Here is a 12,864-nt window from a genome sequence, read left to right as displayed (position 1 = left end):
TTTATGTGTGTTTGGCCTTCGGATTAGTTTAAAAAATGACATCTGACTCTAGGAACGTATGGAGCTGGTCATCGCTGATGTAGGCCACGAACGAGCCCTTCCGCAGTTTCCTTAAACTATGGAGTTTAGTGTAACGGTATCATATCTCGCTGTCGACAAAGCGTTAAACACACACTCACACATATACAAACACACAAACAACACACACACACACCACTAAATTTGAGGCATTTCAGCTTGGATAGCAGAACAATAGCAGCAACAATCTGTGCTATAGGAAAGGACAAGATTATATAGCGAGATGAAATGAAACCGAACTAACACCGCAATGCCTGTAAATACAACATATAACATTGAAATACAAGATAATACAACATGTAACACCTAAATGCATTTTAGTACACCATTTAGCAGTGAAATGTAACCAAAAACATGAAATCAATCAGCAATTTGGTAACGCTCAAATTACAAAAATCTGATCTTTTGCAATGGAAAATTCAATTAACTTAATTTATTTAGCATGAATTTTGTATCAAAATAAATGAACTATATTGACCCTTATAAAAATTAACTACAATAATCACATTCCCATTCTAGAACTTTAGAAATCGCTCTATCCCAACCAGTGCATTGAGAATGAGCCCAGTCTTTACCAAAATAATAACATTGGTTGATACAACAGTTCAATTTTTCTACTCTCCCCACGCAGAATGAGGTCTCTCTCCTCAACAAGCTCTATTTCATCTTATGTTTCCATGTAGACAAAACACTCATGGCCGGAGGTCTCTGAGTCATTCATTTGGCTGGCTATAGTTCCTTTGCTCTTGCTGATAATATAGGTTCCTTGAAGCTGTCTTTTTTTTTTGTGACAATTTTTTTCTCTTCCTTGCAGTTTATTCTTTCTTTAACGGCTCTGATTTTCTTCAATATTCGCTTTGCTGGTAAACTGGACATTATCAATGAAGGGAGCGTCCTGTATCTATGCTTAGTTTTAAGGTCTGCAACAAGAAGAACTGGCAATGAATAGTTTAAGCTTGGTTGGGAGATGGCTTTTGACATGTCTGTTTGTCTATCTGTGCATGTAGTTTTTGCTTCAGTAGCTTTGGCGGAAAGCTTTCTTGCTTAATGTGTAGCGGCATGCAAATGTTCTGGTCCTACAGAAGCCACCACTAGTGAGTCCTGTGGTCCTACAGTAGTGCTCATCGATGTCACTGGTAGATAAGCTGTGGATTGGGGCTTGTCTATAGTTGTTGAAGCTTCAGAATCGTCACCTGTAAATATGTTATCGTTGAAAGGCTCGATCCCTGTTGCTCTGAACCCATTCACAGCAACTCCTACACAGGCAACTTTGTTGTATGCTTAGCAAAACACGTCTTTGATGGTTATAATGGTTCCAGGCCTGGAAACCATAAAATGTTCATGCTATCTTTCGACCAGCTTTGTCTGTATGTCTTTCGTTTGTTTTCACGTATCATTTTCCTGGCATGTCCACATATAATAAAACCGAACGAACAAATGATTTAGAAATAAAATATTTATGTAGAATGTGGCAAGTTGAGAATTTGTCATTATGAAACTTTCGTAAATTAAATCTTAATCTTGCCTCACATAGCCATATTTTTTATAACTGTGTAAAAAAAACTTACTAAACACGTAACTGTGTAAAGAAACTTAATAAACACACAACTGTGTAAAAAAATTAAACTTAGTAAATACAGGTTGCATGCACATTAAGTTTTCTAAACACAAGAAAAAAATATAACTGTTAACAATTACTAACTTTACCAATTTCAATCCTCATTTTCTTCGGCCGAAATCTTACATTGGCAATTCACAAAACCAACTTATAGCTCAACAGCTCCACAGGTTATAAGTCAATGGCACACCACTTACATATTTCAGAAAAGGTCTTTAGGGCTCTCTTTTGCACCTCCTACTGTGCTGCGATATGTTGTCTAGAAGGGGAAATTCTAGATTCGTCATCTTACCCTTCCTTCTCCTACAATACGTACAGGAACACGACATAAGTAGCAAATATCAATATTGATCTCTGAGAGAAAAACATGGATGGTTAATGGCACGTTTTTGAGAAAATATTCTGATGGATGGATGCAGATATTTTAAATCGCTTGGCTAAAAGTGTAGTGTTGACAAACAAAAAAAGTGACAGACGGACAGATGTTAGACGGAGACGTTGGGCTATTGTAATTTCAGCATAACATGTGTTAGTGGGAGAAACGGGAGGAATACCCTGAAAAAAGTAACCGGCCGTCGTCATCATGTTTCCCACTTGCGGGAGGTAGCCTACATCTGAGGCGTTATAACATTGTCGCTGAAATTAAATCATGCATTGCCAAAACAGGCAGTTGCTACTAGAGGAATGTATTTATTTATTAGGCTATACCTCTCAATATAAATACATGTAAAGTCCATAAAATTGGAAATCATAAATTTTGTAGGTATCCAATAATAATAGTGTGTGCCACCCTCTATAGTAAAATGTCATCCTAAGAATAGCAGTTTTATTTCAGATATTTTTTTTTCTCGATATTTTGTGCAATTAACATCCTGAATTTAATTTTCAAGGGTGAATATTTTCCTTAGGAATGTAGAAAACTGATTGATTGGTTTTCAAAGCATAATAAGGAACTTGTTTCTGCAAATGGCCCCGTGCAAAGTTATGTTATAGCCGCAAAAATAATCGCGCAAGCTTGAATTCCGCGCGCGGGCCACCACAATACTGATAACTTATATAAAAAAAAGGGGGGGGGGTGGGAGTTATTGGGTGGAAATCCTTTGAGTACAAATGTTCCTTAACCAAAATTAACTATTTATGTTTCTTTACAACCTATTCAATATCTTCTAAAATATTCCAAATAGCTTGTATAATCAGTTAATTTACTTTTAAATTATTTATTTGGGCCCGACATCTTTTCTAACCGAGGATGGAATAATACGACAATAATCAGGGATAGGTTTTAATAGGGAAGAATCGGCAATGACCCATAGATATGTAGGGAAATCCAGCATTTAAATGAGCAATTTCGGAAACCATAGAAAACAGCATTAAATATGACCTTACCGGTATTCAAACCCGGGTCCCCTGGAATTCTAGGAGAGTGTCCACCATTCATTACATCACTTGCTGTTCGATGGCTAGCAAATTATTCTCCCTTGTATGGATCTGAATTAATAAATAAAAAAGAACTTTCTGACAAGGAACTATCAAATTTATTGTTTAAATATTAAAACATTATTTTTTAATGTATTTTCATATGATTTAGTTCAATACTTAGCAATGTAAAAAAAATATATATATATAATTTCAACAAACATATCAGACATCATTGATCTCTCTACTGATACTATTGGCAATGGCGTAATCGATTTTTTTTCCTAACCTAACTAAAACTAAGTGTATTTTGGAGGGGTCCGAGTTAGGGAGGGACCTAGGTGCGTCTCAGGCCGAAGCCTATACGCCTAGTCAGGCTGGGATTAGCCATGCAGGGAGAGGGTCGCATGCATCATGTGCTAGGAGGGGATTGGCCAGCCATGGCAGCGATTGGCGCTATGACTAACTCCCCTCACTCTTAAATATAGACTATAACTAGAGATAGGTTGGGCGCAGGTAAAACCCTGGTGGTGAGTGGTTGCACTGACCACTCACTCCGCCGCCAGTCAGCACAATGGCGTAATCAAATCGTATAAAACCCCCGAAGATGCACGATCGGGTGTTTGACTCTCTCGTCTGTGAAAAGAAGGCTTCCCAATACTACTTAGCAATATCATACGATTTGATTACGCCATTGCCAATAGTATCAGTAGAGAGATCAATGATGTCTGCTATGTTTGTTGAAATTATATATATTTATTTACATAGCTAAGTATTGAACTAATTCACATGAAAATACATTAAAAAATTATGTTTATCTTACTCTCAAACAATAATTTTGAGGGAGTCAAACTCCCGATCGTGCATCTTCGTTTTTTTTTTGGTTCATTGTAAATAAATATGGCGGTGTTGATAAAAGGAAAGACCATAAACAAGGCAACGGTATTTATTTGTACGCCGCCATATTTTTCGCTTGCCGTGTGTCCGTGAATGTTTATTTTGGACAAGTCATGATAACTAATGGTCAATAAGGTTATGTTAGCTACATTATAAATACTTTAAAACATTGTGGACGGTTGATTTGGTTAGGATAGCTACATTAAAGATACTGTGAAATCATGTAAACTGTTTCCTAGCACTGGATAGCTACATATTAAAAAGTTAGGTATTTGCTAAGCAACCATAAAATGATTTTACAGTATTTTTAATGTAGCTATACTTACCTAATATAACCAACCATCCACAATGTTTTAAAGTATTTATGATGTAGCTAACCTATCCTAATCGACCACAAAATGTAATGTCACACCGGTTTATACAATGAGATAGAACGGCGTATGACGTATGAGTAAGCTACATCCCAAATAAATACACCTGTTGTGGTACGGGAAAAAAAAAGCGAGCATGAACTTCGGGGAACTTCGGGTGTGGCTCTCTCGTCTGTGAAATTTTGGCTATTCAGTAGTATTAGTGTTGTTAATACAGAAAGGGAACGAGACCTAAAATTGAAATCGATATGTTATCAGTGCTACCATCTTGCGGCTGCATTTTGAACTACTCATTTCAATCACGTTGTCTTGGCGATGAGACGCTTCTTCGTGGGTGGTCCAATTTGAATGCGTGTGGTCTTCCTTCCCACCAAAAGAAGCAACAAAGAACTTGAAGACTCTCCGCTTGAGCCTGCGCCTATGATGGAGGCAGGACAGTGTGGGTGGTGAGTGACTGCGGTTTAAGTTGTGACGACTTTATTTTGTACTAGATAATGACTGATTAAGTTATTATTTATGGAATGGATATCTTTTGGCTTTTTGTTTAAGTTTTTAATTTTGAAAGAAAACTGTTTTACGGCATTTTAAATTTCCCTTCAACAAAAACTAGCGTAGAGTTTTTTTATTGCAGTTTGTTGTGAATTTTTTTTATCATGCGTTCAGATTTAGTGTTTGTTTTTCTTCTCATTATGAAGAGGTTTCCGTTCGTTAGTTCCAGCAATAGTAGTTCTCGCGAGCTTTGGCTAGAAAATAACTTGTTTGACTCAAGACATAGACTCAACGATAATAAAGGAATTCTGATCAGCTCTTCACCTTATATGCGAGAGAGGTTTAATCAGAGGGACCCAATTTTACCATCTGATGGTAAAGGTATGCAGTATTGTCTTCATGAAGCCACATGCGAGCATCTCAACTTTACGGAATGCTTGGGAGCCAAGTTACCTTACAGATCTTCAACTCGTCAATTGCTTGATGAAGCATTGACACAGGAACAAATACAGGTAAAATATCAAACACAAATAAATTGAATTTTAACAGCACGTGTAGAAGTATAGTAATGAGTAGGTACTTAATTATTAATTCATTAATTATTAATAAATGGTAGTAGAATTGATTCTTTTTGTTATTATTTGGGTAGTTGACCTATTATTTTATTTTAGTTCTGTGTCATCTAATTTTATAGTTTTTTTTATTATTATTTGGGTGCATAAAACTGTACCAATAGGTACCTGGGTAAGTTTCCATAAGGGATGAGATACTTTCAACACAGACATTTACATAATGATAGTTAAAGTTCAAAAACTAACATAACACAAAGCAAGCACAGCGGCCGGGCAACAATGAACCTAAACGAAACCCCATGCCTTTGTTCATCTACCACAAATATTACACAAATGAAGCAAATTCTTGATGTTTTAGAGACATTTGTGGCCTGTTCTTCACTAAGTTGCGACTTGAGTAGTGAGCTTGTAGACCTGGTAGACTCGGAGCAGAGGGACGGGGCGTGGTCTCAGCGGGCGGCTGGCGCGTGTTGCAGGAGAGACTGCAGTCATGGCGAGGGCTCCAGCACATCCCCAAGTGCTGGGCCGTGGTGCAGCCCGTACTGTGCGCCCTCTACGCGCCCCGTTGCGAGAACGGGAGCGTGTACCTGCCGTCCCAGGTGAGGCATCTCTGCGGGGTGGTATGAACATACACTTATGTATACCTATACATAAAAACGGATGTTGGTCTATATGACATTTATTTATTTATTTATTTATTTATTTCCAAAATTCGTTCAACAGATTCTTAAAAGAATATAGAACATGTCAATAAAGTGATAAACTCTGACACCGTTTCACCGTTCACTTTGAAAGTGGGTACGTAAAAGTGTTTTTTTCATGAAGGCTTTTATTTATGCTATCCATTTTTTTTGTAACTCGCCACTAGATGGCGCTGCTGCGCATCATCTTCTGTACTGTTCAACCGATCACCATGTGTAAATTCGTTTTTATAACAGAAACATGCAAATAGTGAGTGTTTTATTTCTGTATGTCCAACCACACGGTCACATAGTAAGGTTTGGCAACTTCCTATCCTTCTCCTTTGTGAGACTCGCCGGCTTAATGCAGCTCGCGATGGCTAGCGAGTAACAGCGCTAATAACAGTTATTTTTCTAACTTTGTCAATAAATGGCCCGGGTAGTGCCGTGTGCTGCAACTAGTAATAATATTTATACATTACATGTATAGATTATTTTCTTTAAATTTTATAGTAAAACAGACAAATCTGAAATAATTTTTATTTAGGTACCAAATTTTGATAACACTGCTAGTATGAGTTATTTTCATAGTGACATGGATAAATGTGGAACAGTGTGCATCAGAACTCTTAGGGAAAAACAGAAATTATACCTGTCAGTGACAGGTACCACACAAGCTAGTAGCACACATTTTCTGGGTTGTGAAGTTACTTTATTTTTTAACGTTCATCTTTGTTGACAACTTTCAGGGTGATGGAACATCCATATGAAACAAAAGCAGAATTAACAAAAAAATTTATTTTACATGTTGACTGTTTATGAAACACTGTTAATTGTTGTTATGTTATTTGGGGGAATGACACACACGGCAGGTTATAGGGTCTTCAGATATACATGACACATAAGTAATTAATCATCTTTCAATGTGTAGGTACATGCTTATTCAGGGTGTCCACATTTTGAAAAGCCAGGGAACATAAGGGAATTAACATGAAATCCTGTAAAAGTCATGAAAATTCCCCAGTGAAAAAAAAATTGAGGAGAAAATGTCATGCTCCAGTCTGTCATGTTCAGACTATGAAAGAATTTTTTTTTTCGGATGGTGTTTTAAGGCATAATGCACACTATAAAATGGTGTATGCATGGTCTTGTTTGACCTATGCCAGCTGTGGGAAAGGTGAAGGCTGTATGTTCTTCATTTTTTTTAGAAAATAGCAAAATTGGTAAATTATTTAACAAAAAGAATAGGCTGGGAAATTTGTAATTTGGTTCATGGAAAGTCAAGGAAATTTTATTAGAACTTTGTTAGGACACCCTGTTACTTATAAATTTTATTTATAAATTTTTTTATGTTTCCATGTGTAACAGGTTGGTGCTGATGGGTCAAGCCATTTTGAAATGTCTCGATTCATGTGCATTAGGCGCTTTCGATAATGTGAATGCACTTGATGGTAGCCATGAAAACCATTTGCTGTTCAGCTTCGAGGACATTCATGCTGAGGTTCAAGTACATAATAGCTTATCTGAAAACTTTTGGATTCTTGTCAATTTTTTCTTTCCTTCTGCCAAAAGGGGTCAACATGTAAATATAATAATCGCCGTACTAAGTTGTCAGTAGGTGTAAAGCAAGCCATGTTTAAGTCAGTGGCGTAGCCAGGATTTGTGAATGGGGGGTGTTAAGAAGCATGCGCCACCCCCCCCCCCCCCCTCCGTATTAAAGCGGGACCCCCGGGAAAATTTGGATTTTAAGGTGTAAAATAGTTCTATTTTAGCAGTTTTCGGTGCTTAAATTTAAATATTGTAATGGTAAAATTTTTATTAATTTTAATATGAATTTTGTTTAAGTGATGAATAAGAAATTAATTAAAGATTTGGTGCTAGGGGTGGGGGGTTGAACCCCTAAAACCCCCCCCTGGGTACACCCCTGGTTTAAGTCAAGTCTCGTGCGAGGATGGCTCGTCAGAGGCAGGTTCGTGCGCTCTCGTGTGACTGCTTTGTGCCCGGATGCAGGAGATGTGCAAGATCAGCCTGGGACCGTGCCGCCTGCTGGCGGGCGACGCTCGGTGGCGGTCGCTGCTGCGGTGCGAGGACGCGTCCCTGTTCCCGCCCATGTGCAAGGTGGGTGGGCGCGCCTGGCATGCCGTGTCATGTCATGTCAGCTGGTTTGCCAGGCTCATTGCTAGCGAGAGTAACAGGTTTACTTATTTGTTCAGTATATCCCGTGGAGCATATGATTTGTGGTAGAAACAATTGAGTTTACATTGAAACATTGTAGCACTTACAAGTTGTATAGAAAAGAATAAATACCACAATTAGAAGTAAGACTTCAAGATACCCAGGCAAACGTTTGAAACTAAATAATATTATTTAGGTTGTTTGTGCAGCACTCAAATTATTTTATAATACACATTGTTACTATGTTTTAAATTTAATACATATTTTATATTTATATTGTACAAAGTATATGTAGTCATGAAACTAAAACAAATATCAATGCTAGTAACTAAGCAGCTTTAGGATAGTGTAAATTGAGCAGGGCTATAGGATGTTGATACAGACACAAACACAAGGTAAACTGTACGTGTAAGAAATCCCTAACATTATTACTAATTTATTTGTTTTATTTAGTGGTATTATCCCCAAGCTTAAGTTCTCACAAGAATAACTCTGCTATAGTAGCTGCATGTAAGATTAATACATTATTAAAAAATTTAGTTACTAATAAAGATTGTTTGCTAAACATTATACTCCGTGAGTGATAGAACGCCTTGGTAATAGAAGAATTTGGGGTTTGCATGGCGTGATGAATCGGCTATGGTTTCCTGTTGCCTTCTGCAGTGTGGTATTGATGGGACAACAACCAGGAAGGAAATTTTCCAAGAGTGTTACGCTGGAGCACTGATCATATTTTACAAATAAAGATGCCATGTTATTGGGACATGCTGTTTCTTTGGTGTGACGAGTGATGGGAAAGTGTGTGGCTAAATGAGAACAGAGAACCAATTTTTGAGGACCAGAACTGAACCGAGTGCCGGGAAGAAAGTAGAATTAACTCATTGGGTCATTTTCCCCACAATCCATTTTGGAGCCCAACTTGGAATTATTCTGCAGTAATTTTATTGCTTTTATTTCAGTTTCAATTACACTATGCCAGTCCTTGTATTTGTAAAAGGTATTTAATCAAACCCTAATAAAGTGTTTTGTGTAGTCTAAATATGTTTACTATGAATCTGAGTGTGCAGGGTCATATTTACGGTGTGGGAAATTGTTGCTTCTTGGGCAGAATGACGTGAACGAGCTGAAGTTCAACACGATGGGGCGCTGTGTGGAGCCGCTTGTCCAGACAGACAATGCCGCTACCTTCTACGAAGGCGTGGACGGTTGTGGGGTGCAGTGCCACGACCCACTCTTCACAGACGACGAGCGGCGGCAGATACACACGCTGGTTGCATGGGCTGCCTCTGTGTGTTTTGGCTTGAACCTCTTCACTGTGGTGAGTTTCTGAAATAACTGCAGTGAGTGTGACATTCCTGCAGTGGCTTCTCCAACTCTATATTATACTGTGCTGTAGTTTCCAGCATGTAAGACGATCCGGCATATATAGTGTTTTATCACATAATCGTCACACATTTTATACTTAAATTAAGTTTTAAAAGTAGGGGTGTGATTTTTGTACGAAAAAAGGCATTATTTGTTAGGTAAAGTTATTCATAAAAACAAAACCTATTCATGGAATCTACATTTATTTAAAAAGTAGAGTATACAAAAGCATGTCAAACAATTTAAATGAATGCAACAAAAACATTTTGTTCAACTTTAAATAGTTAAACGAAAACCGTGACCACAACGTGACCCGGAAATGACGCATAACTATCATCGTAGTACACACCACAAAATAGTGCAGGCTATCAAATTTAGTTACCGTGTTTTCTCGCAGAATCGTTGCACATTTTATACTAAATTCAAGTTTGTAAAGTAGGGGTGCGACGAATATGCGGAAAAAATTTTTTTTTTGTTAGGTAAAGTTATTCATAAAAACAAAACCCATTCATGGAAAATACATTTATTTAAAAAAAGTTGAGTATGCAAGAGCATGCCAAAAAATTTAAATAAATAATTCATGCAACAAGAACCTTTCTTCAACTTTAAATAGAAAAACAAAATCTGTAACCCAAAAGGAAGCCACTTGAATATGTGACGTGAACTAACGCGTAACTATAGTCGTAGTACACATTTACCATGAAAGAGTGCGGGCCATCAAATGTAGTTAACTCGGCACTCGACAGAAAGCGCGCGTTGCATCCAATCGGCAAGATATTGATATTCAAATAGGTGTGCGCGCTCTATTCAGGAAGCAACATAACCAAACATGAATGATGCCAACTAGCGCTGGCTACATTTTTATAGGCAGTACACCATGGTGACGCAGACGAACAGATAGAGGTTATAACGTTTAAAAATGTCTTTAAAAGAAAATTTTCACATCAGATAGCTTCGTATTTCCGTTAATTGAAAAAGTAAAATAGTTAATTTCTAAATAAATATTATTTTCTACTTTAAAATACAGCGTTTTATATGGAAACGATACCTACACAAAGCGCTCATAATCCAATAGCAGGACCAAAAACATCATGCAACGTTTACACGAGAAGTTTTTTCATCAAAATTTTGACAAAATATGGGTGCAACGATTATGCGAGTGCGACAATTATGCGAGTGCGACGATTATGCGATAAAAGAGGGTAACTTGGCTCTAGACAGAGCACGTGCTTTGCATGCAATCGGTGAGCTATTGATATCCGACTACGTGCGTGTGCTTTATACGGGAATCAACATTTTCAACCATGAATGATGCTAAATACGGTTGGCTACATTTTTATGCGCGGTACTCAGTGGCAACAAAAACGAACAGTTAGGTTATGATATTTGAAAACATTTTTAAAAGAAAATTTACACATCAGACAACTTCATATTTTTGATAATTAAATAAAGCATTAATATTCAAGTGAATATTAGATTTCAACTTCAAAATACATAGTTTTATATGGAAAAACTACGTACACAAAGCGCTCGGAATCTAACAGCGGGACCAAAAACATCATGCGGTGTTTATGCAAGAATATTTTTCTACAAATATTGATGCCTTAAAATACGGTGCAGCAATTATGCGATAAAACATGGTAGATGAGGTCGGCTTTTCAGTATTGAAAATTGGAAAATAAATTGGCACCTTGACAAAAAGGTGAGGTTATTTGTTTTGTTTTGTTTTTTTTCTTGGGGGGATAGTACTACCTTATTTGTCATGGGATATAAAATTTTATGGGTAGAATTTTATGATAAAATTTTGGGAGATAATTTTTTTCTAAATATTTTCTAAATTGGTTTTTCTCCATCATCCTCATTTTTCTTTTATGTATTCTAAATCATGGAACAGCAGCATAAGTACTGCTGGTTGTGAGAATACATGCAGAGTGACATAAGTATTCACATGAGACATGACACATTAGCAGATTTAATCTCTTAAGCATTCAACAATTCTTGGATTCTATGTGGGAAAAAAACAGTATGTACAAAACCTGGTTTGCAGGTTCGAATAATGATTTTTCTGAATTCAATTTAATTTAAGACCGTGATGGGAACCTGCCTAGTGTTCTCATCATAATTTTTTTTTTCTTTAGTAGATCAGTATGCTGTGCCAGTTATATGGTTAGTAAACACACTGAGATGACAGGTAGTAGAAGTGTTGTTTATTTGTTCCTTCAATCCTCCCTGCTCAGGCGACGTTCTTGATCAACTGGAGGTCTGCCAACAAGTATCCAGCCGTCGGCATTTTCTACATAAATGGCTGCTTCTTGGTGGCGGGCATCGGCTGGCTGGCCCAGTTCCTCCCCGGTGCCCGGGAGGACATAGTGTGTCGCAAAGACCTCACCCTGCGCATGTCGGAACCCAGGTTAGTTTTCAGGGTTCATACGCCTCCATAATATCGTTAAAAAGTCCTTCATTTGTTTCGAATTGAATAAGGGCCCTTAAATGCTTTAAATTTCACCAAGACTACGTAAAAAAAACTCCTCAATAAAGACTGATAGCATGCAAGTAATGGATAAATGCAGGAATTTTGATGTTCTTTTGTTTCCGACATGGTCATTGTTCCCGCTCCCTCCTCCCCCTTTCATGATACTTTTACTCACAGGGTTGCTTTTTCCATGGAGGAGTTATGCACTTTTTTTTTGCAGGTATTCCCAAATTTTGATGGATTTGTAAAAACAAATTACTAAAAAAAATTTCAGTGTAGTACTTAACTACGTATAGTTATACTTTTATATAAGACCATACTTTTTGGGAAAATATTTTATAGATCACTTTAATAAAATACTTTTTATTCATAAATGAATATTAATGTAAAACTGTGGTTATTCGGGTTCTGTTTGTGCACAAAGTATTAGAAAACTGTAACTTTACTCAAGATTTATCCACAAGAAAATGTGTCAGTGTATGGGAAAATTGTGGGTAATGGTTAAGAGATATTTTATTTCTGAACCTCACGACTTGAACGTGGTGTTTCAGCGCCGGAGAGAACCTGTCATGCGTGGTGGTGTTTGTACTGGTGTACTACTTCGTCGTTGCCGCTATGGTGTGGTTTGTGATCCTCGCGTTTGCGTGGCACAGCAGCTTCCAGGCTCTGGGTGAGTAGGTGTAGCACCCTTCTCGAGTATGCTGACTGACAAAGAAAGTTAAAACATATA

At 37.4% G+C, this 12,864-nt stretch overlaps 1 protein-coding gene across 2 annotated transcripts in view; it reads left to right on the top strand.

Annotated features, from left to right (window-relative positions):
• The first annotated feature begins 4,671 nt into the window (after positions 1–4,671).
• The window catches only part of LOC134533931 (protein smoothened), a 32,753-nt gene continuing 24,560 nt past the window's right edge, over positions 4,672–12,864 (top strand). The window contains exons 1-6 of one of the 2 annotated variants that reach the window (XM_063371744.1): positions 4,672–5,381; positions 5,918–6,040; positions 8,132–8,239; positions 9,405–9,614; positions 11,899–12,071; positions 12,686–12,804. In XM_063371744.1, coding sequence (XP_063227814.1) covers positions 5,034–5,381; positions 5,918–6,040; positions 8,132–8,239; positions 9,405–9,614; positions 11,899–12,071; positions 12,686–12,804 — 1,081 coding nt within the window. In that variant the 5' untranslated portion in view covers positions 4,672–5,033. The remainder of the gene's footprint in view (positions 5,382–5,917; positions 6,041–8,131; positions 8,240–9,404; positions 9,615–11,898; positions 12,072–12,685; positions 12,805–12,864) is intronic. The other variant, XM_063371745.1, reaches the window with a different exon arrangement.

Source organism: Bacillus rossius, chromosome 7 (assembly GCF_032445375.1).
Source record: "Bacillus rossius redtenbacheri isolate Brsri chromosome 7, Brsri_v3, whole genome shotgun sequence".
NCBI classification, from domain to species: Eukaryota; Metazoa; Arthropoda; class Insecta; order Phasmatodea; family Bacillidae; genus Bacillus; species Bacillus rossius.
Note: the sequence above shows the minus strand (reverse complement) of the source record. Positions and strands in the feature narration are given on the sequence as shown.